Raw genomic sequence first — 26,588 nt, forward strand, 5'->3', positions numbered from 1 at the left:
TAGATTGTATCTTAATATTTCACATAAAAATTTTGGTTGTAAAAAAGGAACATAGATAAAAAATATTCAACAAAAATATTATCAAACCTACAAGTGTGGTGGCAACTCCTTTACACAGAAATTAAGAAGCAAAGGCAGAAGATCTCTGTGAGTTCAAGGTCAGCCTGGTCTACAATAGAGTTTCAGATCAGCTATAGCTACATAGTGAGACCCTGTCTCCCCCCCCAAAAAAAACCCGAAAACAAATAAACTGAAGCTCTCATATTTTATTATAAATGCAAAATGGTATAACTTCTGGCAAATAATTTATTATAAATTTAAATATGCATTTACATGACTTAGAAATGCTACTCAGAGAAATAAACACTTTTAATTGTATAAAACTATATATGCTTATAGCTCTAAAATTATCAAAATTGGAAATAACTGTCTTTTAATGGGTAAGAGTATAAATGAGCCGATATATCTAGGCAACAGAATACTACTTGGCTTCTAAAAGGAACAAAATACGGATACATGAAAGCACTTGGATGAATCTCAAGCGTACTACACTGAGTGAGAGAAACCACGCTCAGAAGGTTACATGCTACATACATAATTCCATTTATATAACATTTCCAAAGAGACAAAAGTGTAGTCATGGAGAATGGTGGCCAGCTATTAGAATAGAGGGACTACCACAAGGGAATAACCTGGAAAGGATTTTTAAAAACTTATTTATTTATATGCATTGATGTGAAGGTGTCAGATCCCTGGAACTGGAGTTACAGACAGTTATGAGATGCCATGTGGATGCTGTGAATTGAACCTGGATCCTCTGGAAGAGCAGTCAGTGTTCTTAACTGCTGAGCCATCTCTCCAGTTCCCTGAAAAGGATTTTTATAAAGGTGATCTGACTATGTCTAGACTGTGGTGATGGAGATATATATCACACACACTTACATAAATATATAAATTATAGGCCTGTACACCAAAAATCAAGCCAATTAATTTCTGCATTAATTTGAAAGTAAAAATATTTAGGACAACTCTGTTATTTGTATCTTAAATATACTCAAAGAATCTCTTTAGAATTGAACTGTTTTACAATGTAACCCAGCACCATTATTTACAGTGCCATAGGCCACTTTTTATAGAGTATTTTGAAGTTCATAGAGCATATGAAAAATTTTGACTCAAACATCAACTAAGAAAACAAATGCTTTTGCTGTCTAAAATGTTCCATACACACGAATTAAAAGAGCATATTTTGCAGTTGTCTTCACTAAGACTGAATGTGCAGATAAAACATTAACAAGTGTCTGCCAGTTTTTTGTTTTGTTTTTTAAACATAAGCAGATTTGGTTTTGCTAGAACATTAACGGTGACCATAAAAGTTATTAAATATTAAATGAAAAAGTTAAATGGCTCATAACAAGATTTTAAGTAACTCAGGTAATTTAAAACAGGTTTTATAATTCTTTAACTAAGATATTAGATTAAAATCCAGGGAATTAGGTATATCAATGATGTTACAAAGCAGATCAAATAAACTAATGTCTACAAGTAAAAAAATATTAACTATTCACTAACTCCACAAACTTTAATAATCCAATGTAAAACAGTCTTTACAAAACAATCTTGAATTTTCCTGGAGGTGCACTCTATTTTATCATGTGCCATAAACACAGTCTAAACGCAACACTCAGATGAGGGCAATGATAAGCGCATACATTCAAATCAGTTAAGTTAGAATGACTTAACTGTCCCCACATAGGTTTCCAATTCTGGTTGGGATTGCTCTGTCCCTAGATAGAAAATGGGAGGCCAGCCTGTCTGTGAAGTGGCCAGACACCTGCTGCTTCCAGACAGCTTCTCCAGCAAACTGAACAGTCTATGCAGCAGTGCCAGTGATGGCACACACCTGCATGCTCTGGATCTCTCTCACATCTTATGGAACATTGGTCCCATTGTAACTATAATATCTGCATAGGGAACACTCTGGCTCAGTTCAATAACTCGATGTTTTTTTAGGATAAGAAAGGTATAAAATTTGGCAGCTGTCTGTTTCCGGTCACAATTTCTGCATAGCTTTATCAGACTAAAAGATTGCATCCCCATCTTGTTGTATTCCTGGGAAAATAATTAGAAAAGAGAAAAGAAAAGGGAACAATTATTAGAAGTAAAGCAGTCTGCAGATGTACAATGAACAAATACTGCAATTCTTGATAAGCTATGATATCTTTAAAAAAGAGTAACAGAATGGCTCTAATAAGTGTGTAAAAACATAGATCACCGAGACCAAACCTGTTTTACTGAGAAAATGCACCAAAACTACTAAGGTTTATACAAATTTATATGTTATATAAATGTTAGTTTTTAAAAAGTGATATTAACATAAATATTTCTTATGGAAAGTGCAATTAGTTTCATCTTAAAAATATGAAAAACCCACAGGACTTTGTGAGGTTTCACATATAATAAATAATAAATCCATTGTGGGTCTTCGCCATAAAGGCATTAGAGAAGCCTGTAAAATAACCTTCGCAGTACATGTGGAAGTGCACCTGTTGGTTTCAGTGGCCGGGTAATGTAGCTATGTTAACATCTCCTAGCTGGAGTTATCACACGGTGCCTGTATACCTACTAAATAAGTGAGATACAATATAGTATTAAATTGTGGAGGAACATAGCACTTTCAATGGATACTAGGATTTGGAATTAGATTCTTACAAAAGCATAGTTTTTATTTACCCAGAAATACTGGACCAAATACTTGCGAGTGTTTTATACCTATCTTATATGCCAGTGTCTTATACTTATCTTTGGGTGATTGTAAAGCACTTTTAGGAATGTCAATACTAGTTTTTGACATTCTAAAATACTTATAAATTAATGGGTAAAATACTTTATTGTACAACAAGCAACAATAAAGAAATCTAATTAATAAATATTTTGTGTTTGAGTGTTTTGCCTGAATGTATGTTGTATAACCCATGTGCACCTATGGAAGTCAGAAGAGGCTGTCAGATCCCCTGAAACTGGAATTAAGATAGTTGTAAACCACCATGTGGATACTGGAAATCAAATCTGGGTTCTCTGCAAGAGCAAGTGCTCTTAACCACTGAGCTATCTCTGATTAAAACTACCCAATAAATCAATAAACTTGAAACAAACAAAAACCCCTCAGAGAGTGCATCATCATGAAATTTCAGAGCATTGGAGATAAATAAAAGTTCTAAATGTTTCCAGAGAGAAAATAAAAATCACCACAAAAGATCTTAAAATAAGACAGTGCATGGTTTCAACAACAACAGAGAATCCTAAATATGTACAAACCTTTTTTTTTAAAAAAAGAGATAACTAACCAAATAACACAACCATAAAATTTACATGAAAATAATTATAATCACACTATGAAGCCTCAGTGAAAACTCATTATTTATATAACCTTTGAAACAGAAACTGACAGTCATCCTTATCAACTTTTCTCTTCTATATTTAGCCCTAGGTATATCACTCAAAACCGTTTCACTTCAGTGGACTTTTGTTGTCAACAACAAAATATAAAAAAAAATCTTGTTTTCATAAAAATCTGAATGCTCAAATCAATATATTATTTATTTTTTAGTATCAAAATCAAGGTCTAGGGAAATAGTTCAGTGGATGAAGTGCTTGCTCTGCATTTATAAGGACTGGAGTTCACATCTGCTCAGAGGCAAGGGATCTCATTAGCTAGACTGGCTTGAATCAGTAAATTTTGGGGTCAGTGAGAGGCCTTGTCTCAGGAAACAAAGTGGAGAGAGACTGAGGAAGCCATTTGTGGCCCACAATATACAAGCACCAGCATATACATACATCCCCATACAAGAACATGCATATACATGTGCACATACTCTACATGTGCATAAACACACACAAAGTAAGTAAAATAAAAATACCATCTTACCCGTAATTCATTTAATGTCTGAAATAATCGTTGATTCCATTTCTCTGCCTCAGTATTTTGTTTGCTGACTGATGACTCCTGTTTTAATGATAAATATTTCATTTAAGCAATTTTTATTGACTGTTTACTATTCACCAAGCACTGCATTAGCTTCTACAGAAACATAACTATAACACAGTCCTGCCCAAAAAACGTCTGGTTTGATAAAGAAGAGAATGGCACAAACACGAGACAATTATTGTGCAATAGAGTCCTCAAGATTAAAACATTCCATCCTACAGGAAAGCTAAGTAACCTGGCATGTATACTCCTATAAATAACTCCAATAAAACTCACTGGCTCACCAAGCTGGACTTTGTATATGTACATTGGCAAAGGACTATGGGTGAGAAGTAGCAGTTCTGACCTATTTTATCAGTTTTTCTGCACTAGTTCTGACAATAGTGTGCAACAGCAAACAAAGCACTGAAACAAACAAAGAGGCTATAGAGATTACACAGTAGTTAAAAGTGCTTACTGCCCCTGAAGAGGACCTGGATTACGTTCCTAGCACCACATCAGGTAACTGACAAGTATTATAACTCCAGTTCCCGAGGATCCAATGGCCTCTTATGGCCTCTTCAATCACCTGTTTGCACATAAATTCATGTAGGCACACATATATGCACATAAATAAAAATAATAAATCTAAAAATTTAACACCAGGACCTAATAGGTGATTTGATAGTTGTTTACTGAACAACTTTTGATAAAATACCTTTAAATTAAAAAATTCCCTCAGTACTCTGGGATAAAATTCAAAGAAGTAATTTGGGGGCCGGAGAAATGGCACTGGCTGTTCTTGCAGAAAACCTGGGTTCGATTCCCAGTACCAACATGGTGCCTTACAACCACCAGTAACTGCAGTTTCAAGAGACCCAAGCACCTTCTTCTGGCTTCCTAGGTATCAGAACATATATGGTGTACTTTCATACAGATAAAACACTTGAACATATAAAAATTTTAAAATCATAAAAAGATTTTTATTTTATGTGTATGTATGCATGTGTATATCTTTTTTTAAAAAAGGAAACTAGGCTGTGGTGGCACACACCTTTAATACTAGTACTCAGGAGAGCTAGTTCCAGTACAGTCAGGACTACAAAAAGAAACCCATCTTGAAATATGAAAGTAAGAAAGAAAGAGAGGAAGAAAGAAACCTGATAGTAATGCATAGGGAGCCAGTGAACAAAATTTGTGCATTTACTATCAAAATGTGACTTTTTTTTTTCCGAGACAGGGTTTCTCTGTGGTTTTGGAGCCTGTCCTGGAACTATCTCTTGTAGACCAGGCTGGTCTCGAACTCACAGAGATCCACCTGCCTCTGCCTCCCGAGTGCTGGGATTAAAGGCGTGCGCCACCACCACCCGGCTAAGCAGATCATTTTCTGATTTTAAGCATTTTCATTTTCTGATTTTAAAACTTTCGTAGATACAAGTTTTGCGCCAATAATACTGATGAAGAGATGCTCACACTATTTTTTAAAAAATAAAACTTATGTCCTAGGTTATATCCTAATATAGTATAATTTCCAAAGATAAGAATGATTTAAAACAGTGATTCTCAGCATTTTAAAACATGCCCCTACTTTTGATAAGAATAAAAATTGTACACTTTCCTTTATTTAGACTCTCAAAATAATTTATGTATAAGAAAAAGTTCACCAAATGATTCACAAATATCTCAGCTGTTGTGTGAGTCATAGTAGCTGGGGTTATGTAGTATAAGCTTGCTTCAAACTCATGATTCTGCTGTCTGGTAAGGGCCACCGAGCCCAGCTAAATGTATTTCTTGAGATCATAAATTTAAATTATAAACTTATAAATAAACATGGAAATTCTGCAAGCCAAATAAATAAATTTTAATTAAATAAATTACATAACATTTAGGAAGACAACTTTTAAGAATATTTCTTTCTTCCCTATTAGTCACTCCTCCTACTTCCATGACCTTTTTTTTTTTCAATACACTGAGTATAAGTAAGGATTCCTAGAGTTGGTGGGAGATATGCTAGAATAATGGAGAGTAAATACGATTACCATGTACATTCTGTATATGTATGAAATTTCCAAAATTAAGTTAAATCTAAAAATAATTAAATATGAAGAAAATTGTCCAAAGACTATAATATATTTACCAATTCAACTGGACAATTTTCTTGGGCCAAGGAAGCATTCATTGAAGATAATCTCTTAGCAGCTGGAGAAGCCATATCAAAGATATCCTGCCAAAGAAAATTCAGAAGTTACAGGTAATTCTGCTAGTGGTTATAATATGAACAACTCTCAATTTTGTTAAATGATTTATTAATATAAACAATAATTTCACAAACTAATTTAACCTATTGTCTTAGTTAGGGTTTCTATTGCTGTGAAGAGACACCATGACCACAGCAACCTTTATAAATAGGAAAACATTTAATTGGGGCTGGCTTACAGTCTATTACCATGATGACAGGAAGCATGGTAGCATGCAGGCAGACATGGTGCTGGAGAAGCAGCCAAGAGTTCTACAACTTGATCTGTAGGCAGCAGGAACAGAGTGTGACACACTTCCTCCAATAAGGCCTCATAACAGTCCCACTCCCTATGGACCTATGGGGGTCATTTTTATTCAAACCACTACATTTCACTCCCCAGTCCTTATAGGCTTGTAGCCGTAATATAATGCGAAATGCATTTAGTCCAATTTCAATGTCCCCATAGTCTATAACAGTCTCAAACTTGTTTAAAAGTCTAAAATTCAAAGTTTCTTCTGAGACCCATGCGATCTCTTAACAGTAAGTCCATGCAAAATCAAAATGAAAAAGCATAGCATGTATTTTCAACATATAATGGCACAGGATGTACCTTACAATTCCAAAAGGGAGCACAGTGAGGAAAGACTAAAACAAGACTAAAAAACAGCTGGGAAAACTCCAAACTCTGCATCTCCATGTCTGATATCAAAATACTTTTCAGATCTCCAACTCTTTCAGTTTTGTTGACTGCAACACACTTCTTCCTTTTGGGTTGGTTCCACTCCCTGTTAGCAGCTTTTCTTGGCAGGTTTCCTACAGCTCTGGTATCTCCAACATTTTGGGATCTCCAAGGTAATCCAAGCTTCAACTTCACAGCTTCACACAATGGCTTCTCTAGGCCTCATTGCCTGGACACTTGTGACATATGCTTGGTACTTTCTCTGTAGACCAGCCTGGCCTCAAATTCAGAGACTTGCCTGCATTTGCTTCTCCAGTGCCAGAATTAAAGTGGGCACCACTCTGCCTGGCCATGTGATTTTCTTTAACTCCTTTTCACAAACTAGAAGCTTAGCTGGGTGGGACCTTGCTCTGAGGTCACCATTCCTTTTATTCCACTTAGTATCTGGCCTTTCTTTAATCTGTTTACACTTCCTGGCACTCCTTTTCTCCTTAAATGGTACATTTTTATATTTTTCCTTGATCACTTTTCTCTTTTTTATTATATATCTGCATAAAAGTGAACACTAACAGAGTCCATATTAGGTTGTTTTGAGATTTCCTCTGCGAATGCAATTAATCCAAAACATTCTAGGAAATGTCCAAGCCCCCAAAAGGCAGCTAGCATGGTAACTCACAGTGTCAGTGTGCAGTATATTATCAAGCATTTAGTCAAACATGCTCTGTTTTAATGCATTCTTTTATTTATTTATTTTTCTTTAAAAATATTTATTTATTTATTATGCATACAATATTCTGCCTGTGTGTATGCCTGCAGGCCAGAAGAGGGCACCAGACCCCAGTATAGATGGTTGTGAGCCACCATGTGGTTGCTGGGAATTGAACTCAGGACCTTTGGAAGAAGAGGCAATGCTCTTAACCTCTGAGACATCTCTCCAGCCCCTGTTTTAATGTATTATGAAATTGTCTTTCCTCCCAGTTAATACAGTTCTGATGTGGATTAAGTGAATTTTCTGAATGGTTTTCAAAATACAATGAGGAGGGCATCTGCTTCCCAAGCTCCCGCTTCCCTGCTTTACAAAGAGTCTTTCTCTCTGTGCTTCCTATGTGTTTCCTCACTCCTAAGAAAAACCTTTCTTCATCAGAAAAAAATTAACAATGATGATGGAACATACCTGAGAAACATTGTTTTTATTTTTATCAATAAGACCCTAATATTTAAGTAACAAATGAGAAGGTATTTTATATTATTTTTTCAAAATAGGGTTTCTCTGCCCTAGCTGTCCTGAAACTCTGTAGACTAGGTTAGCCTCAAAGTCAAATATCTATCTGCCTCTGCCTCCTGAGTGCTAGGATTAAAGGTGAGCACCTCCATGCCCAAATATTATAAATTTTCCTATGTTTTCAAACAAAACTGTCTTCAAAGAAAATTTTTCTTTTCCTGTTCCTTCAGAGTGACAAAAGTATTTTGTTTTGGTCATATACTTTTAGAAAGTCTTTCAAAATTAAGGTAAAGATAGTTGAGAAGTTTAAAATGTTGTTCTTAGAAGAAAAATATGGGTGAATTTATGATGAGAAACAATACACAAATGTCCGGTTAGAGTTGTAGGAGACCCCATAACTCATGCAATATATACAATAAACAACCAGATTCAAGGTCAATCACTCATTTGCTATGTCATATAAAATACTGCTTCAGCATGAAACTACCTTATCTTGTGATTCACATCCTAAACTTCAGAGGAATATTGTCTTGCAGATTAAAATTATGTTTTATCTTATAGTAATGACACTTAGAGAAACTGTTGAACAACATGAGATGAAATATGAACTGCATCTGTAAGAATATGTATTAGCCTCTCAATATTACTTCACTAGAGTTGCATAAAAATATTTCAGTGATTATCTCTGGTTAACTTACGTCAGAGTTAATATTCATAGTGATATCCTGCTGAAAGCTACCCGTAGATCCATCAGTCACATCATTCCAAACCTGGAGTTGATCTAAGTCTCCGTGGGAACTCGGCTCTTCTGTCACTGAAGGCTCTTAAGTGAAGAGAGTGTTATCCAAGTGCATTTCAGACCTGAACTGGCATATGACTATTCAAAAAGAAAACTTCTGGCCAGTAACTTGGAATCTACTAATTTAATTGAGGAGTGTCCAAGTTTCCCAACTCTACCGAGTCTCACATAATTTATATCTTCCCTTTCCCCTCCTCTGCTTCTTCATCATTTCCACTCCCATCATCCTCCGTTCATCCTCACTCACACACTCACTCACAGGACAACGGGAATAGTTTAAGTTCACTGTGGTGTACTATTTTGTAAATTTTAATGACTTCAGAAATGGTCACTGGGAAAGGAAGTTTATTCATCACATAATGTAAAGTAATGGTTACACTACTTTATAACTGTCACAGCAATAATTAGCTATTAACAACATTCTGTCAATTTCATTCTAGGCTGAGGGTGATATTGGCCTTAGGATAGTTGTAATATTTAAGTACATTCTTATCACTATCTGAGTTTTAGGTTGTTTTAAAATGAAACATTATTCTGCTAGAAACAAAGATTTTTCTAAGAGTTGGTGAATACTGCCTTCAGGGTGGAGGAGGTTAGAGAAAGAGAATATATAAATATACACACACATAAATAACATCTTTTGTATGTGTGTAGAGAGGATACTGGGTATTAAACCTAGGGCCTTACACATTCTAGGCAAGTACTCTCCCACTGAACTACATCACCTGGTCCTTTTAGTGTGTTTTAGCTTGAGACAGCATCTAGCTAACTTGACCTAGCTGGCTCTGAACTTGCTCTGTAACCCAGGCAGGCCTTGAACTTGCAATCCTGCCTGAGTGCGTGGTTATTACAGGCCTGTGACACAAGGACTGGCCTATATTTTATCTTTTTGGTGACATCTTGGAACAGATATTAATGTGAAAAGCAGAAAAATGCTATACTAAGGTAATACTTTAAGTTTAAAATACTATTCTATAGATAGTGGTTATATTTGACAATACAGATTTGAGCCTAGTTTTCATTCTGAGACGTAGAGTTCAATTTTTGTTTACACAACATTCTCTTCGACATTAAGAGAATTAGGAAATCTTACCTAAAATGTTTTTGGTTCCCACTTCTTTCCTTACTGACTCCTTCTGTATAAGTTTTAAGTCAGAGGACAGGAAGCATCTTGCAAACAACTGTAAAAACACATTTATATTCTTGATTTTATATTAATAAAGCAATTCAATAAAGCACAAGCACATATGCTAAAAAGTAAAAGCCATTCATACACAGTTTTCCAAGCTTGGCAGAGTGGTGCACACCTTGGAGAAAAAGGCAGATGTATCTCTGTAAATTCAAGGCCAGGCTGATCTATGTAGTGAGTTACATAGCGAGATCCTGTCTTGGGAGGGAAAGCCATTTATACACAATTATTAAACAAATTAAGTTTTAAAATAATGGTTTCTTTTCCCCACATGTCCAATTACATTGTAAATATAAACATATTTATTTAGAAACAAACATCATATCCATGCAAAAGGATGAAAACAATTACCTTTTTCAGTTCATCATGAATCAGATCCTGGGTAGCAGTTGATAGAAGGGTATCCACTCCTCCCCTCTTCTTCCACATCATCAATCTTTGTGTGGGGGGTGCAAGGTCCAGAACCATGAGGGTGTCAACAAAGGAAGTAAGCTGCTTATGCATAGTCTTGCTACTTATCTCCTTGATTGGATCTATGAGCAACCTCCTCTTTTTGTTTTTCCTTCTCTTTGCAATGTCTAGAGGGAAACAGGCATAAATGGACTTAGAAAGTTTTGTAAAATGATATTCTAGGCTACTATATATCTAAGGAAAGGATATCACAAATAACCTGCAGAGTTGCACTGGGAAGAAAATCCTTCTGTTCTTTGAAAAAAAAAAAAGCTTTGTAAAGTTTTTGCAAAGTTAGAGTATCTGAGCAGTCAAAAGCTGATACATTTTTCAAAGTATTGTTTGAAGGTGCTTAAGAGGGACCCTGTTCACTTGTTAAATAGGCAACTGGAGAAAAATGGCAAACAGGGAGTGGGCAGTTAAAGAATCTGGAGCTTTTCTTTTCTTTTTAAAATGTGGAACACGATAATGTTTCAAAACATTAATGTGTATCTCTCCAGCGTATTTCACCTCCTGCACTGAAATTCATATATGAATTCTAAGTAGGCAGCTAATTCCACACCATGCAGAAGGCAGATGTCAAGCTTGTCTTTAGTAAAGCTGAAAATGTTTTGAATTGAACTCGGTTTTTAAATTTCCAGTTTTCCAAACTGAGCATATGATTTGAACAGGACTAGATGTGTTGAAAGAATTATCTCTGATAGCTTTCATAATCTTTTCCTATTTAATGCCCAATGCTATTATCATGCTGGCAGTCTTCTGTAACATTCTATGGACTGTTTGCATATCTCAAAGCAATTAAGATACCAGGGTACCAAAGATAAAAATAAAAACATGAGACCTCTTACTAAACCATCAATTGGGTCAAGAGAAAGCCCTTCTTCTTCATCTGATGATGTTGTTTCATCTACTTTTTCATCTTCAGGTAGGCACTGGTCATCTGAATTACCTGGTTCTACTAATAAAAGCAAAAACAGAAGCATATGACTATGCTACACATTAGAAGACAATATGAGAAATAAAGTAGAAAAATAATTGTGGAAATACTGGTAGCTGGGATGATACATTAATTCTTAGAATAATGAACTGTAATAGAGACAAAGAAGTTCAGGAATAAATGGTCTGGGACCCTCAACTTTTGAGTGAGTCAAATAGCATCACCCTCATTTACACATGAGATAGCTCAGGCTGGGCTACAGTCACATAGAAGTTAAAACAAAACAAAAAAGTGACTGATAAAAATTTGCTATGACAACTAAAGTATCTATGTTCTGTTGAACCGCCAATTGACCCATAAAGAACCATAGCTAAGTTTTGAATGCCCAAAACTTTTTGTTTTTAATTTTGATTATTGTGTCACAAAACAAATGCAACATCAAACATTGTGAAAACAATGTTTTTATATTTTGTTTTTAATACTTAAGGAAATAATAAATAAAACAATGTTTTGATTACATTTTTAATACTTAAGGAAAAGTATCTTCAAGGCATCAACTCATCTGAGGAATTTTGGTAAGAATTTCAAGTGAAGAAAAATAAGCTCAGTTGATAATTTATAACTTCTCTCAAGCGGTACACCGATGGTCAAGTCATACAGTGTGATAATTTTTCTTCCCATATAACGTATTATTTTTTAGGATTTGAAAGTATACTGCTTGAGAAGAATAAATATGCTCTACTAAAGCCAATCCTGGTTAATTACTTTTTCAGACTCTAACTTCCTGTTCTACATTATCTAGGGTTGGATTAAGAGAATCTGAAGGACAATATTCTTCATTACAATGCTGCTGAAACTTAGAAGTTCCAAACATCAGAATCTATACATTTTCTATGCAAAAGACTTCAACATACCTATTATACTACTGGGAAGCTCAGGAGGCAGAGAAGTTTCCTTGTTTGAATTTATGTCTTCTAAAAGGGTATTCTCATCTTGCAACAAATTGTCTTTAAAAACATAAATAAATACTTATTAGCTAAACATTTTCTAGCATTAGTTTATATAAGACATTATACTCTTACTTCTTGAATTGTTTTTACTCCATATGGGATCACATAACTCAATTAGAAGGGGTTGGGTGTTATGAAAATTTTGGCAAGAAGGAAAACCAATTAAAAATCAAAATTATTTCTGGCAGTGCTCACCCATGCTTCACTCCGCCACTTCACTGTAGCCTTGGTTCTAAATAAACAACGTGCACTTTGCATTGTGTATGCTATCATGTGCCATACAATGCCAAACACATGGCCTTAAAATGCCCTGGCACAGATGAAAGATTTAGTTTTTTTTAATATTTTAATATTTATTTATTTATTAATTATGTTACAATATTCTGTCTGTGTGTATGCCTGAAGGCCAGAGAGGGCACCAGACCCCATTACAGATGGTTGTGAGCCACCATGTGGTTGCTGGGAATTGAACTCAGAACTTTTGGAAGAGCAGGCAATGCTCTTAACCTCTGAGCCATCTCTCCAGTCCCAAGATTTAGTATTTTAATGTAAAAGTAAGCATATTATCTCAATTTCATGAATATTTATCTTAATAAATGATAAAATTATATAATATACCAAATAATTATGTTAGAATAAATTTATTTCATTCATTATTAGTAAACACTTGGTTTGTATATACATTTTATTTTTTAATTTTTAAAATATATTTTTAAATTTTATGTGTACTGGGTGTTTGCTTGTATGTATATCTGTGTGTCACATGTGTGCAGTACCCACAGAAGACAGACGAGGGTCTTGGATTCCTTGGGTCTGGAGTTACAGATGGTTGTGAGCCTTAATGTGGGTACTGGATCCAAACCCAGTCTGTCTAGAAGAGCGATCAGTGCTCTTAACTGCTGAGCTATCTCTCCAACCCCTTGTATGCATATTTTATATATCTGTATACCAAGGACCACATAAAAATTTCTTGGGCAAAAGTGGGTTGTGGATAGAAAAAGTTTAAGAAGCCCTGGTTTATACAAGGGATAAAACACACTTCTTTTTTCCCCCATCTCTCTTCTCTCCTCTCCCTACTCCCTTTTCTCTTTTGAGATAGGGGTTCATTAGGTAGTGAAGTGGCCTAGAACTCCTTATAATTCAGGCTGGCCTTAAACTCATGATTCTTCTACCTCAGCTTCCCCAGTTCTAAGATTACAGATATTAGCTGTCATGCCTGGCTGATAACTAGACTTTTAATGAAAACTGAAAAAAAACCCTGTAAATGTATTTCATATAACTAATAATCTTTAAAATACATACTTTTGTTTTCCCAGTGTCACTCCAAAATGTCTATTTTATACTAATATTGTAATTTAAATATAAAATGCTATACTGACCTTGAAGAATATTTTACAATTTGTATTAAAGAAGACAATATTACCAACATATAATCTAGTACATTTTTGAAGAGTATACTAACCTCACTTCTTTCCAAAGTTTAAGGACACAAATAAAAACAGATAGGTGTTAATAGCTTCTATAGAAATGTGTTTAAACAGATACCTATTAACTAGGCCTAGATTAAAATATTATAGACTTTGAAAACATATGTGAAAAATAATCTGACCTATAAGTACAGAATATCTGAAAATTCAATTTCAATATTTGATATTTTATGGCCAGAAAGCATACCAATCATTTCTCCTGCAGCTCCTTCATCTCCAAATCCATCTCCATTGTCAAAGAACAAAGATTTTTCCTCAATGAGGCTTCCAGAACTATGTTCAACTACAAGACCACTGGAGTTCATTAATACGCTGACATCAAATAAGCTCTGTCTTCTGAGGATTTCAGGTTCATTTCCTATATAAATGTATATCGTCAGTGGCAAGCTAATCATAGAAACATAAACTTTCAGAGTTGGAAGAAACTTAAATCATCTAGTATAATTCATCCTCATTCTATGTGGAAAATAAAAGTTTTAAAATTATTGAATTATCCAATTGAAGACACCCAGTTAATCAACATAGACTAGATTCCAAGTTTAATACTCTCCCAATACAACAGGAAAAAATGCCAGAGCACTCAGTAGAGCTTGTAGTTATGATATAATTTAGTCATGTCCTGGAAGGTCAAAACGCTGTGGGAGTAGACTGATTCCCTATACATTATGTAGATCACATTCCATTTGACCAAGTATTATTTCATATCATTTTATATAGAATAGTTTATGCCTAAGAAGAATTTGGAAAATCTGCCTAGAGCTACATAAAGAAACCCTGCCTCTGAAACAGTAACAACAAAAACGACTGGCGGTGGTGGCACAGACCTTTAACCCTAGCACTCAGGAGGCTACAACAAGTCAATCTGAGTTTCACACAAGACTGGCTTAAGTAGTGAGGCTGTCATTTGTCTGTTTCTTTCTATCTATCTATCTATCTATCTATCTATCTATCTATCTATCTATCTATCTATCTATCTATCCTGAGATTTCAGGGTGAAATAATCATGACCTTAAAATTTATACTGTAATCAAGAATAGGATGGATTAATATAAACATTTCTTAAAGTTTGAGGGAGAAAATCACGTATTGGTGGAGAGGACAAAAGGCAAGAATAAAGAAAATAACCTTTGATGTTGCTAGGAGGATCTCTACTTTACAGACTCAGTTAAGTCATTTGTTGAGTATACATAGCAAATATACAGAAAAAAGTCCAGATTCAAACCTAGAACTACAGACTGACATGATGCTCCACTTTTCTGAATTATGCAAGATACAGAACTGTGAACAACTAAGTTGAATTGATTAGATGGTAAGGCATACACTTTGGTAGGGGAAAATGCCTATAGTGAGGCTGATAAACGGATAAAAATGATGAGTTGGTAGAAGGCACTGAGGAGAGGAATATCAGGGGTTTGATTCAGTCACAGGAACGCAAGGTGCTTAGGTAGAGGAATGATAGGTGGACAAAAATGTACTTAAAGACAATTACTCTTGCAGAAATGTGTAAAATATGGGAAGAAAATGGAGGAAGATTTTCAGGAAGGTAGTATAATACTGCAACTAATAAAGCAGACAGAAGATATGGGAGACAATTCAGATGTCTTTAAAAAAATCAATCAGTAGCTGGGTGTGGCGGTGCACACCTTTAATCCCAGTAAGGGAGGCAGAGGGAGGCGGATCTCTGTGAGTTTGTGGCCAGCCTGGTCTACAAGGCGAGTTCTAGGACAGCCATGGCTACACAAAGAACCCTGTCTTGAAAAAAAAAAACCAAACAAAAAACAAATGCCTTTTCCAAACATATTTTAACATCTCAAAAATCACTGTATGCTTCATAATTAAGCTGTACACTATAACAAATAATCATACATGGGACAAAATATATTTGAAAGAATTTTATGCAGTAAAATATAACACCCCAATATATATAAACTATACCAGATGTTAATCTGGATATCTCTGCTTTGAGGGCAGAAACTACTTTACTTTTGGGGGGCAGGGGAGAAAGAAAGGGAGACAGGGTCTTACTATAAAGCCCTAGCTAGGATTACAGGCATGTGTCACCATATCAGCCCCAGAACCTACATCTTTAAATTTTAGTACTATTCTATTCTTTTTAAGTTTTTTATTGATTTTATTGAGCTAGACATTTTTCTCTGCTCCTCTCCCTTCATCTCCCCTCCCCTTCAACCCTCTCCCATGGTCCCCATGCTCCCAATTAGTACTGTTCTATTCTATGAGAGCACCTGATATAGAAATTCAAAATATGCTTGGATTTAAAAAATTATAAAGAAATATTCCATAATAGAGGGTATTAGCATCTAGACCAGAAAAAAATTGGAGACTATATTTATACATAAAACATCCATTCTACAGATATCTCTATTGTGACTATTTTCATACAAATTGCAAATATAATTGATGTTGTCTTATAATTTTGATTTCTCAAATATTCTCACCAAAACTCTCAGCTTGGAAAAGTAGATCATTGCTATATTCTTCTCTAAGTGTGATTTCTTCTGGTTTGCTTTGGTTCTGAGCAAGGGGCTCTGAAACATCAATATCACTATAGAGAAACATGAGTAGAACACTATGGTTGTATAAAATATTGGGAAAAAATCAAAATCAGCTTATCATAAAAGGATTTTTACTTTATCAATAGTATGTTTATGCACATGAATTTTTAGGCACATGTTTACACAAATAATTTTCAGGTTATTCAATCCAGTGGTGGTTTTTAGTTGCTAATTTACTTGAGCATTTGAACAGATGATCATTCTTGCTATGGCTTGAATGCTTGTGTTCCTTCCAAGTCTAAATACTGAAATCTACTTCCCAGTTTGATGCTATTAGGAGATGAGGCCTTTAGGAAGTAACCAGGTCATAAGGGTTCTGTTTTTATGAGCAGAGCTTGTGTGGCCCCAAACTACCATCTTGATCCTTATACCACATGAGGGTGTAGGAAGACCAGGAAGCAAAGCCTCTGAATTACTGTATCTTGACTTTGGTCTTCCTTTGTCAATTCTGACAAGAACTGGGTAGTTTTTAAACAGATATTCATTAAACACCGTTCTAGAGTTTAGGAAGCCAAGATCAAGGTACCACGGATTTAGTGTCTAATACGGGCCTATTCTTCACCTCTGTATCCTCAGATGCTAGAAGTACAAGAAAGCTTCCTTGGGCTCTTTTATAATGTCACAGACCTCATTAAGGAGGGCTCTCTGCTTTCAAAACCTCATCACATTTAAAGGCTCCCACCTTTTATACAACCACCATGAGGATTAAGTTTCTATATGTGTACTTAGAGAAATACACACATGAATTCAGACCCAAATTATATGTTGTCCAAAACCTAACTTCCTTTTTTCTCTTTCTTCAACCTATCATCTTTTAGTTATCCTGATTTCAGTAAGTGGTAGCTCCATTTTATGCCCTGTGGTGGCTTAAATAAAAATGTCCCCTATAGGCCCACAGGCAATGCACTATTAGGACTTGTGGCCTTGTTGGAGCAGGTGTGGCCTTGTTGAAGAAGTGTGCCACTGGGGGCGGGATCTGATGTCTCAGAGGCTCAAGCTTCCAGCCATGGCCATAATGGACTAAACCTTTGAAACTGTAAGCCAGCCCCAATTAAATACTTTCCTTTGTAAGTTGTCATGGTCATGGTGTCTCTTCACAGTAATAGAAATCCTAAGATATGCCCCAAATCAAATAGTCATTCTTTACTTCTTTAGGGCCATATCCAATACATGAATATATCATGTTTACCCTGCCTTTTATAGATACCCATTGATTTGATTGCTGCCATCTTAGTAAAGTGCAGTTTGAGAATTGATTCTATACTACTTCATATGGACTTACTACAATAATCTCTCAGGTTTTCTTTTCCTTCTTTCCCCATAATTGTGAAGTAGCCAGAGGGAGCATGCTCAGACCAAGTTAGATCTGGTCACTCCTCTGCTCTTTGTTCAAAACTTGACTGTGTTTTTTCTCCCATCAATATAAAATCTCTACTGTAGCCTACAAATCCTGTCACCTGCATCTTCTGCTCCTTCTCTGACCTCATTTCTTTACTACCCAGTCCTTTCATCTTACTTCATCTCTCTTACTTTCTTGCTGTTCCTGAGCATATCCGCTGTCTTACAGCCTTTCCACTTGTATTTTATCTGCCTTATTTTGCCATTTCCACAGAAATTTTTTTTTTTACTTCTCTGGGTATTTCCACTGGAACATTCTTATATGTTACTGTAGGTTTGTCTCCTTAGCTCCTTTAGGTTTGTGTTCTTACTTGATCAGAAAATCTTTTCCTGATAATCCTATTGCTTGTTTTAATATTTATTTATCTTCACATTGCATTTTTATTTATCATCAATCTATACTAACTAAAATATAAGATCCATTAGGCTAGAAACTGTTTTATTCATCGCTATCTTTTCAATGCCTAGAACCATGTCTGGCATAGGTAAGACATTTATTTAATACATGTTTATTAGATGAATATACCGTCAATACTAACATTCAATAAATATTAGACATTTTTGTTTTGTATTTTCAAATTTTACACAATTTAAGCTTTTGTCAACTGTACTTGTTCAATTGTTATCTAGTTGAAGTTGCCGCCATTAGATCTGAATGTGAAAACAAGAAAACAAAATGATTTACTTTATATTATAGATGTCAAAATCATGAAATTCTTCCGGTAATGTGATAGTGTTGTAAGCTGCTTCAAAATTCTCTTTTGGGAGATCAACAAGTCCTAAAAATAATGAAAAAGAGACACAATAAACAGTGATCCTTTATGAAACATTAAACTTTAAATTAAATCTTTATCATCTCTCATGGGCTTCTCTATAGCCCCTCAGCAGTACATTTTTTATGAAGCAGACAGAATAACAGTTTCCAGAAGCAATCAAATCAGATAGTTCTCATGCTTAGAGACCTAAGCATGAATAAAGCAACTTCCTCACTACAATAAAATTCAAATTTCTGACTGGAGCTTCCATAGCCCTACACTCTTATCATACATCATCTATAGGATTCTCCTCCACCACTGTACTCCACAGATATACCAGTCTTTTTGTTCCCTGAAAAAGGCAAGCATTTTTTTCACCTCAAGACATTATACTTGTAGTTCCATTTGCCTGTACAACCATTCCTTCGGTCACTACTTATGTACTGAGTATGTCTCATTTTTCAAGTGTGAGTTTAACTTCTATCCCCTCACAAAGGTTTTCCCTAATTAACCTATAAAATGAACTTCTCTGTTGTTTTCTGTTGTAGATCTTAGTTTAGTTTCCTTTGTAACATGACCACTAATAGGTGCAGTAACACATGCCTTTAATCCCAGCATGACCACAATCTGTAATTATTATATTGTTTTTAAAACATTTTCATTATCTGAGTTCCTCATCAGACTGAAAAGGAACTATTTATCTTGCTTGTCCTTGTATTTTCTAAAGCTTAACATCATGTTAATCACAAAGCATGAATCAATAAATATTTGCAGGATACATAAATAATAAATGAGCAAGTAAAACAAAGTCGATGTGCATATCAATTTATTCAAAGACTCTAAAACTATTTTAAATGAGAAAGATAAAAAAAAGAGCTTTCAGTCAGAATCCACAAATGTTGATGGAGGGATGGCATAAGAAAGGAACTAATGTAGATACTGTAAAAGTTAGGAAAATATATATAATAAAGATAGTTTCTTTGGAGCTGGGTGGTGGTGGCACACGCCTTTAATGCCAGCACTCAGGAGGCAGAGGCAGGCGGATCTCTGTGAGTTCAAGACCAGCCTGGTCTACAGAGTGAGTTCTAGGACAGGCTCCAAAGCTACACAGAAAAGCCGTGTTGTTTTGAAAAAACAAAAACAAAAGGGGGGAAACAGAAAAGAAAATGAAAATGATGTATATCTTAAAAGCAGAACAGCTCTAAAACCACAGAGAAACCCTGTCTCCAAAAAGCAAAAAAACAAACAAAAAAAAGCAGAACAGATTTTATGTAAATTAAAAAATGTTAGGAATTGTACTTATGACATATATAAATATAGTATTGCAAAATGTCTAGGAATTTGGATAATACTTCGTAACTGTCAATAATTTAGGAGTTTCAAGAATTCTAAAAACAATTATCAGTATTTATATTTTGTCAATATATAATTTTACTCTCATAAAGGCAAAAACAGGTATGGCAAATTAAATGACCCAGTAAAAATAAGTGTATTGATTTCTGACACAATCATGATGATTTTAAGTGTATTTCTTATATTAATAATAAAACATGACAAGTTTTGGAAAATTAGCTTTATGGAAACTTAAGATTCAGTCAAAATGAAGCTTATGTTCATTGTATACAGCATGCTACTAATAAAAAGAGACTACCCAACACAAAAATGTCAAGAGAAGTCAACAGTGACACAAATTAACGTTGTATATGTACCTGGGCGAAATGTCATCTTCATCTTAAGAAATGCTTCACTGCAATCTGCCAAAAGATATTTTGCCTTCCTATTATAGATTCGAACAACTCCCAAAAGAAGGTGCCCTGAAGTTCGGAGTGCAATTTTCACCTTTGAATAATTTTTTTAAAAATGTTAGAATAATAAATATTAGGTTTGTAAATGTTGTTATTTGAAAGTTAATGAAATCATAACTTCTCTTTGAAAAACAAATGTTCTATTCTTACTTAAGTAAACCACCTTTTAACCTCACCATATAGAATGATTGACTTTAGTTTTTGCTTATTCAGCAAAGCCATGCTCCACTTAAATGCTGTATTAGTTATTAGAGTGTCTTTGTGCAGATAATAATCTGGGGGAGAATTAAAAGAGATAATTTGAAAAGCAAAACTTGTCTCGGAAAGTATTTTAATTCTTCTGCAGAAGCCATGGCTAATACGAATGTTAATCAGTTACATACCTTGGGGGAGAGAATTTTTTGAATGGTTATCTCCAGATTACACTCAAACACATGCGCCTTTGTGAGTTTCTTCTCCCAGTGAGCTGCAAGCCATATTTTGGCCAATGGCCCTCGTTTACTCATAAGCACATGAGTATAAAACATGTTGCCTATATTCCTTAATTATATTCAACAAACTAGAGAGAACAAAAAACAAATGTCTTAAATTTGTTGAGAAAGCTTTTTGGTATTCTTTTACTGTGAGCAAAAACTTATTATTAATTCTACAAAACAATACTCAAATTATCTCCTAATCCAATGTTATTAATTTTCTTATTAAAGAGATAGAGAGATGGAGAGATGGTTAAAAGCACTGGCTGTTCCTGCAGAGGATCTAGGTTCAAATTCAGTGCCTTCTTCTAACTTTTATGGTAACCTCTGTAGGCACCAAGAATACATATAGTACACATACATACATGCAAGCTAAGTATTCATATTCAAAAAAATAAATCAAGCAAATAAATAAGTGTAATAAAAAGAAATATCACTATTTAAAAAAATTAAAAACCGGGCGGTGGTAGTACACACCTTTAATTCCAGCATTTAGGAGGCAGAGACAGGCAGATTTCTGTAAGTTCAAGGCAAGCCTGGTCTACAGAGGGAATTCCAGAACAAGCTCCAAAACCACAGAGAAACCTTGTCTCGAAAAACAAAACAAAACAAAATTTTCTCATTCAGCCAGGTAATGGTGGTGCATACCTTTTATTTCAGCACTCGGGAGCCAGAGGCAGATCTCTGTGAGTTTAAGGCCAGCCTGATTTAAAAATTTGTTTCAAGAATAGCCAAGGCTACATAAAAAAACCCTGTCATGAAAAAACAAAAACAACAACAAAAAAAAAGAAAGAAAGAAGAAAGGAAGGAGGAAAAAAGAAAATCTCATTTAGAATATGATTAAAACTAAGGTTAAAAACTTGTCTAGAAACTTGTGAATCACACCCAGTTTAAATGTATTCTAATCAATGGTCTCAATTTTTCTCTTATTCTTCATAGAATTTAATTTTTCTTCTTAGTAATATAACAAAACAGGTACATGAAGGTTTCTGGAGGGAAAAAGGAAAAACAGAAAAGAAAGAAAAGAAAGTAGTGAACAAAAGTAAGAAACAGGTCATCTGATTTCTAACAATTAAAAATTTGATGTTGGATCACTAATTTTTATCTAGGTATGTAACCTTATTTTTCTCTTTAGGATGCTAAATATTATTAACCTTTATTATTATTTGAAAAAGGGCCTTGCTAATAGACAAAGGTAATTTGGAACTCCTGAACTTGCTGCTGTTTCTTCCAAGCGCTAGAATTACACATACGTACCCCATGCCTGGCTTTAAATATAATAATGTTGAAGCTAAAACAACAGAATTCCAAAGGGCTATAAAAATTAAAAAAAAGAAACTATGAAAAATGAATCAGAAGTCAGAAAAGAAACCCCCACTGAATTTTAGTATTTTGAAATAAGGTTAATATAATTTTTGCTTAACAAAAAGACAGGAAACAAATAGATATTTCTCCCGCCTGCACTACTAATGACAGCACAAGGCTCACAGTAAAAAGTGAGGAGAGATGTCATATCACTTAGACATCTGCTTTCATATGTCATCTGAAACTGCCACCATATAAGTTTTTTTTTCCTACCCGAAGTTTTGGTAAAAGCGAACACTGAGCCAAGATGAAGGCAAACATAATGTCAGCCACAGAATTAATATCTTAGGTCAGCTTTGATCAATGCCCATTTCCACCGCAAGAATCAAACTAAAGGTTACACTATGTACTAAACCACACACAATCCCTACGAGACACTTCGATATGGTTATGGCTTCTGCCCTGCCATGGCTCTATTGCCTTTGTCTTGGAATTAATTCCAAACCTGAGTTGATGATTTTTTTTTTAAACAAAAATGCTCCCAGCCTGGTTTACAAAGCAAGTTTCAGGACAGCTGAGGCGAAACAGAGAAACCTTGTCTTGAACCTGATATATATAATAAAAACTAAAAAATGCTCTCGAGAGCGAGACAATTAAAATGTTTTTCCCCCAGCAATAGATTAAAATAATAAGAAAAAGAGCCAAACGCTGGGATTTTACATTCCGGAGACCCTGCTTTCCTGAGGATGTCTCCCCACCCCACCCCACCCGCGCGTGCTCCTCCAATACCCCTCCGTTCTTCACAGATCACTTCCTCACTCAAGGAAGGGGGAGCAGGGGACCATTCCTGGAAACCCATTCCTGGGAAGGCCAGGAGGTGTGGCCGGGGCAGGTGTCTAGGGGCCTTGCTAGCAAGCCCGATGGGTAAGGGCCTGAGGCCAGGAGGAGGACACGGACTGAGGGGTGGTGGAGAGCGCGAGGTCAAGCGGAGGGCGAGGCCCCGCGGGAGGGCACGGGGTTGAGGGCCGCGGTCAGGGCTGGAGAGACTGAGGGCTAAGCCGCTGCCGGGGGAGCTGGGACCGCTGAGAGGGCCCGGCCGTCACAGGCTCCGGGCGCGCGCGTGAAGCGGCAGGACCAGGTCGCTCCTCAGGCGGGCCTCAGGGCTCGGTGCTGAAGAGAACACTGAGTTGCCAGGCTGGCGCATCCCCGCCATCACCCAACTCGCCCACCGCTCCCAGCCTGCCCCGCATCACAGGCCCCGCCCTACTGTCAGTGCGGTGTCGGAGAGCGGCAAAGCCCCGCACGACACGCGGTGGATCCCAGGCGCCGATCTCCTGCGGCGGGCGGCTGCCGGGCTGGCGAAGGCTACGAGGGGCACAAGCACGTGAGAGAGCGGGGGCGTGAAGGGCGGGGCGGGGGCGTGGAGGACGGGGCGGGGCGTGGAGGGAGGGCGGGGCTGAGTACTGGACCGTGCAAGGGGAGGTGGGCGGGACAGGAACGGGGGCGGGGCAAGGCGTGAGGAGCGTGATGTGGATGGGCGTGGCGTAAAGTGATGTGAGATGGAGCCTGAGAGGTTGCGGCTCCTTGAGGCGCGAGGGGGCGGAGCTGAGTGAGGCTTGTGACGGTAGGAGGTGGCAGGGGCGGGGCGTGAGGGGCGCGGTGTGGAGAGGGAGGGGCGTGAGAGAAAAAAGGCTGGAGAGGGGCGGAGCGTGAGGGGGGCTGGGTTTAGGGGGCGGGGCGTGGGGGCGCGGTTCAGAGAGGGCGGGACGTGAGGGAAGTAGGTGTAGGGAGTGAGGGGGAAAGGCGGGGGGCGGGGCGTGAAAGGGAAAAATTCTGGAGGGGGCGGGGCTTTAGAGGGCGCGGTGTGGAGGGGTGGTAGTGGTGTGAGGAGGCGGGGCGTGAGAAAACGGAGGATGGAGTAAGAGAGGTGGAAACTGCAGGGGTAGGTCAAGAAATGCTAAGAGACTCAGGTCTACAGGGTGGCTGGAAGGCTGAACGGAGGCATCGGGAGTGGGCGTCCGACCTAGCCCACCTGCCCAGGATCTGTGAGTTTGTGGACAGCCTGATCTGCATTAGCTCCAGTACAACCAGGACTACATGCAGATACTCTGTCTCAAAAAACAACAAACAAACAAAAACCAACCAGATCTCTCAAAAGTCCAAGGGTAGATAGAGCGAGCAGAGACAGGTTTGGGGCCCTTGGCCTTACTGAGAAAGGTAAGATCTCTCTGAACTTCCTTAGGCTGTGGGCTCATTGCTTCCACTCACAAGCTCGTGCTGCAGGGTTCTCTCTAGAGAAGACCACTCAAACACGATCTATGAGCCAATTCAAAATCTTTATTCCAGCCTGTTAGTGGCCGCACTTCGGTATTCGGGACCCAAGGGCAACCCCGATCCTTTCCGGGGTCCATATTTAAGCAAGGAAACCACATTCTAGCTGGAAAGCCCTTAAGGTTCCCTTCCTGCACCTGCAAGCAATTTCAAAAACTAAAATATGTGATTAGCAAAAATAGTGAGGTCGGGCTGACCATTGCAAAGAGACCACATCTTTGCTTTGTTTTTCTTCCCGGAATTGTTTTTCTTAAGATGTCTCTTACAGTTAGTTATTGGCACTCTACTCAGCAAGACCAAGGCCATCTGAGGTAACAAAATGGAGTCAGCACAGTCAACTTGCCACTCCTGTCACACTCGAGGTCCCTGCAGAAAGTGACATCATCCTTTTGATTCTCGGTTTTTCTCATCTGTAAAATGGAAAAGTACCTACACCAAACAATATTGCAAAACAAAATTGGGATGGTGTATGTAAAGGATCCACAGTCATAAGTGCTTAATGCACACTGGCGATTATTACTATTATAATCTAAAGGGTCATTCACATTGACTCACTCTCTCCCCAATTTTGTTATATTTTGTTATATAATCAGCCTGAATTAAAACTTTTAATAGCTAAAGCCAGTTGCTTGAATCTGAGGAAAATCATGTCAGAACATAATGACCTAAGGCTAATTTAAATCTCTTGAGCTTCATAATAAGTATCAACAATATATCTTGAAACAGTGATATCCAGTATTAGGTTATAAATACAGCCCAGGCTCCTTCCTGGAGGAGTAGGCTGCCCCGTTTATAAACAACCACACAGAAGTTACGAGTTTTCCTTTTTGTGAAATAAGGAAATCTGTAAGGGAGGAAACAAAACTCGTCTAAGGTCACGTCATTAGGAACGGTGCAAACAGGGTTCACATTCAAGTGTGGCTCTTATTTCCTGCCTTGGGGTTGATGTTAGAGCCATCACTCAAGCAAATAGCTGGGAGACATCATTGATGCTGTCTCCACCATCATGGCCAGGTGTTTCGGCAAGCTTTGTGGGAATCATATGTAAGTGTAATTCCACTCCAACTCCCTGTCACACGATGTTGGTGAAACAAAAACTGTGATAATACATCAGGAATGTGTACACAGGGCAGGAAACAAGGTTGGATGTTGCATCAATTCTCGTTAGTCTTAATAATAAAACTCAGAGTCAGCTATCAGTGGGTGAAAGCTGAAGGACCAGAGAAGCAGAGTGGCAGCAACTAGAGTTCTTACCTCTACCAGTGCTCAGACCAAAGGGGCTGTCCTGTCCTCAGACTGCAAGCTCAGACTGACTGCCTCAGACTGCATTGAGCTCCTGTCTCCTCCCACCTCATATTCCTCTCTCCACCCAACCATATCAGTCCTGTATCCACTTCCCTAGTGCTGGGATTAAAGGTGTATAAGCTCTATTTCTCTTTTAGACAGGATCAATTTTGTGTGGCCCCGTGTGGCCTTGAACTAAAGGAGATCCGTCTGTCCCCCAAGTCCTGATATTAAAGGTGTGTGCCACCACTGCCTGGCCTCTAGTGGCTAAGCTCTGATTTTCAGATAAGCTTTATTTGTTAAATCATAAACAAAATAGCACTACGGTTGGAAGCTAGTCCATGGAAAAGGCTTCTCATCATCAGACACAATAACGTAAGCAGAAGATTTGGCTCTCACACAGGTCAGTTAAAGCAGAAACCCAGGGCTCAGTATGTAAAAGTACTTGCCTTGAAGTATAAGGATCTGAGTTCGAATCCCCAGAACCCATGTAAAAACGGAACACATAGAATTAAGAGTTCAATGTCTGTAACTCCAGTGCTCCTACACGGAAGTAGAAGGTGGAGACAGGTAAATTTACCCAAAGCTCTCAGACTAGCTATCATGAAAAACAGCAAACCCTGTCCCATAAAAGGTGGAAGGTGAGGACTCACTCCTGGAACTGTCCTTTGGTCTTCAAACACTT

The 26,588-nt window shown here is 37.2% G+C and overlaps 1 protein-coding gene across 3 annotated transcripts; it reads right to left on the minus strand.

Moving 5' to 3' along the window:
- Positions 1-253: 253 nt before the first annotated feature.
- Rad21l1 (RAD21 cohesin complex component like 1) lies at positions 254-23,684 on the minus strand. Of its 3 annotated transcripts, none has more exons than XM_026787190.1 (14): positions 23,556-23,684; positions 20,894-21,069; positions 20,415-20,544; positions 18,636-18,729; positions 16,436-16,542; positions 14,167-14,337; positions 12,397-12,489; positions 11,387-11,500; positions 10,447-10,673; positions 10,000-10,087; positions 8,806-8,930; positions 6,105-6,191; positions 3,929-4,006; positions 254-2,112 (listed from the first exon to the last, which is right to left on the minus strand). In XM_026787190.1, exons 2-14 carry the CDS (start codon positions 21,035-21,037, stop codon positions 1,924-1,926), a joined length of 1,647 nt encoding a protein of 548 aa, XP_026642991.1. In that variant the 5' UTR covers positions 21,038-21,069; positions 23,556-23,684; the 3' UTR covers positions 254-1,923. The 3 variants fall into 3 exon arrangements, with proteins under 3 accessions (XP_026642991.1, XP_013207687.1, XP_026642990.1); XM_013352233.2 differs by having other exon boundaries at positions 11,387-11,503; XM_026787189.1 differs by lacking the exon at positions 23,556-23,684 and adding an exon at positions 21,632-21,668 and having other exon boundaries at positions 11,387-11,503.
- Between the last annotated feature and the right edge of the window lie 2,904 nt (positions 23,685-26,588).

The sequence above is a fragment of the Microtus ochrogaster genome, linkage group LG8 (assembly GCF_000317375.1).
Source record: "Microtus ochrogaster isolate Prairie Vole_2 linkage group LG8, MicOch1.0, whole genome shotgun sequence".
NCBI lineage: Eukaryota > Metazoa > Chordata > Mammalia > Rodentia > Cricetidae > Microtus > Microtus ochrogaster.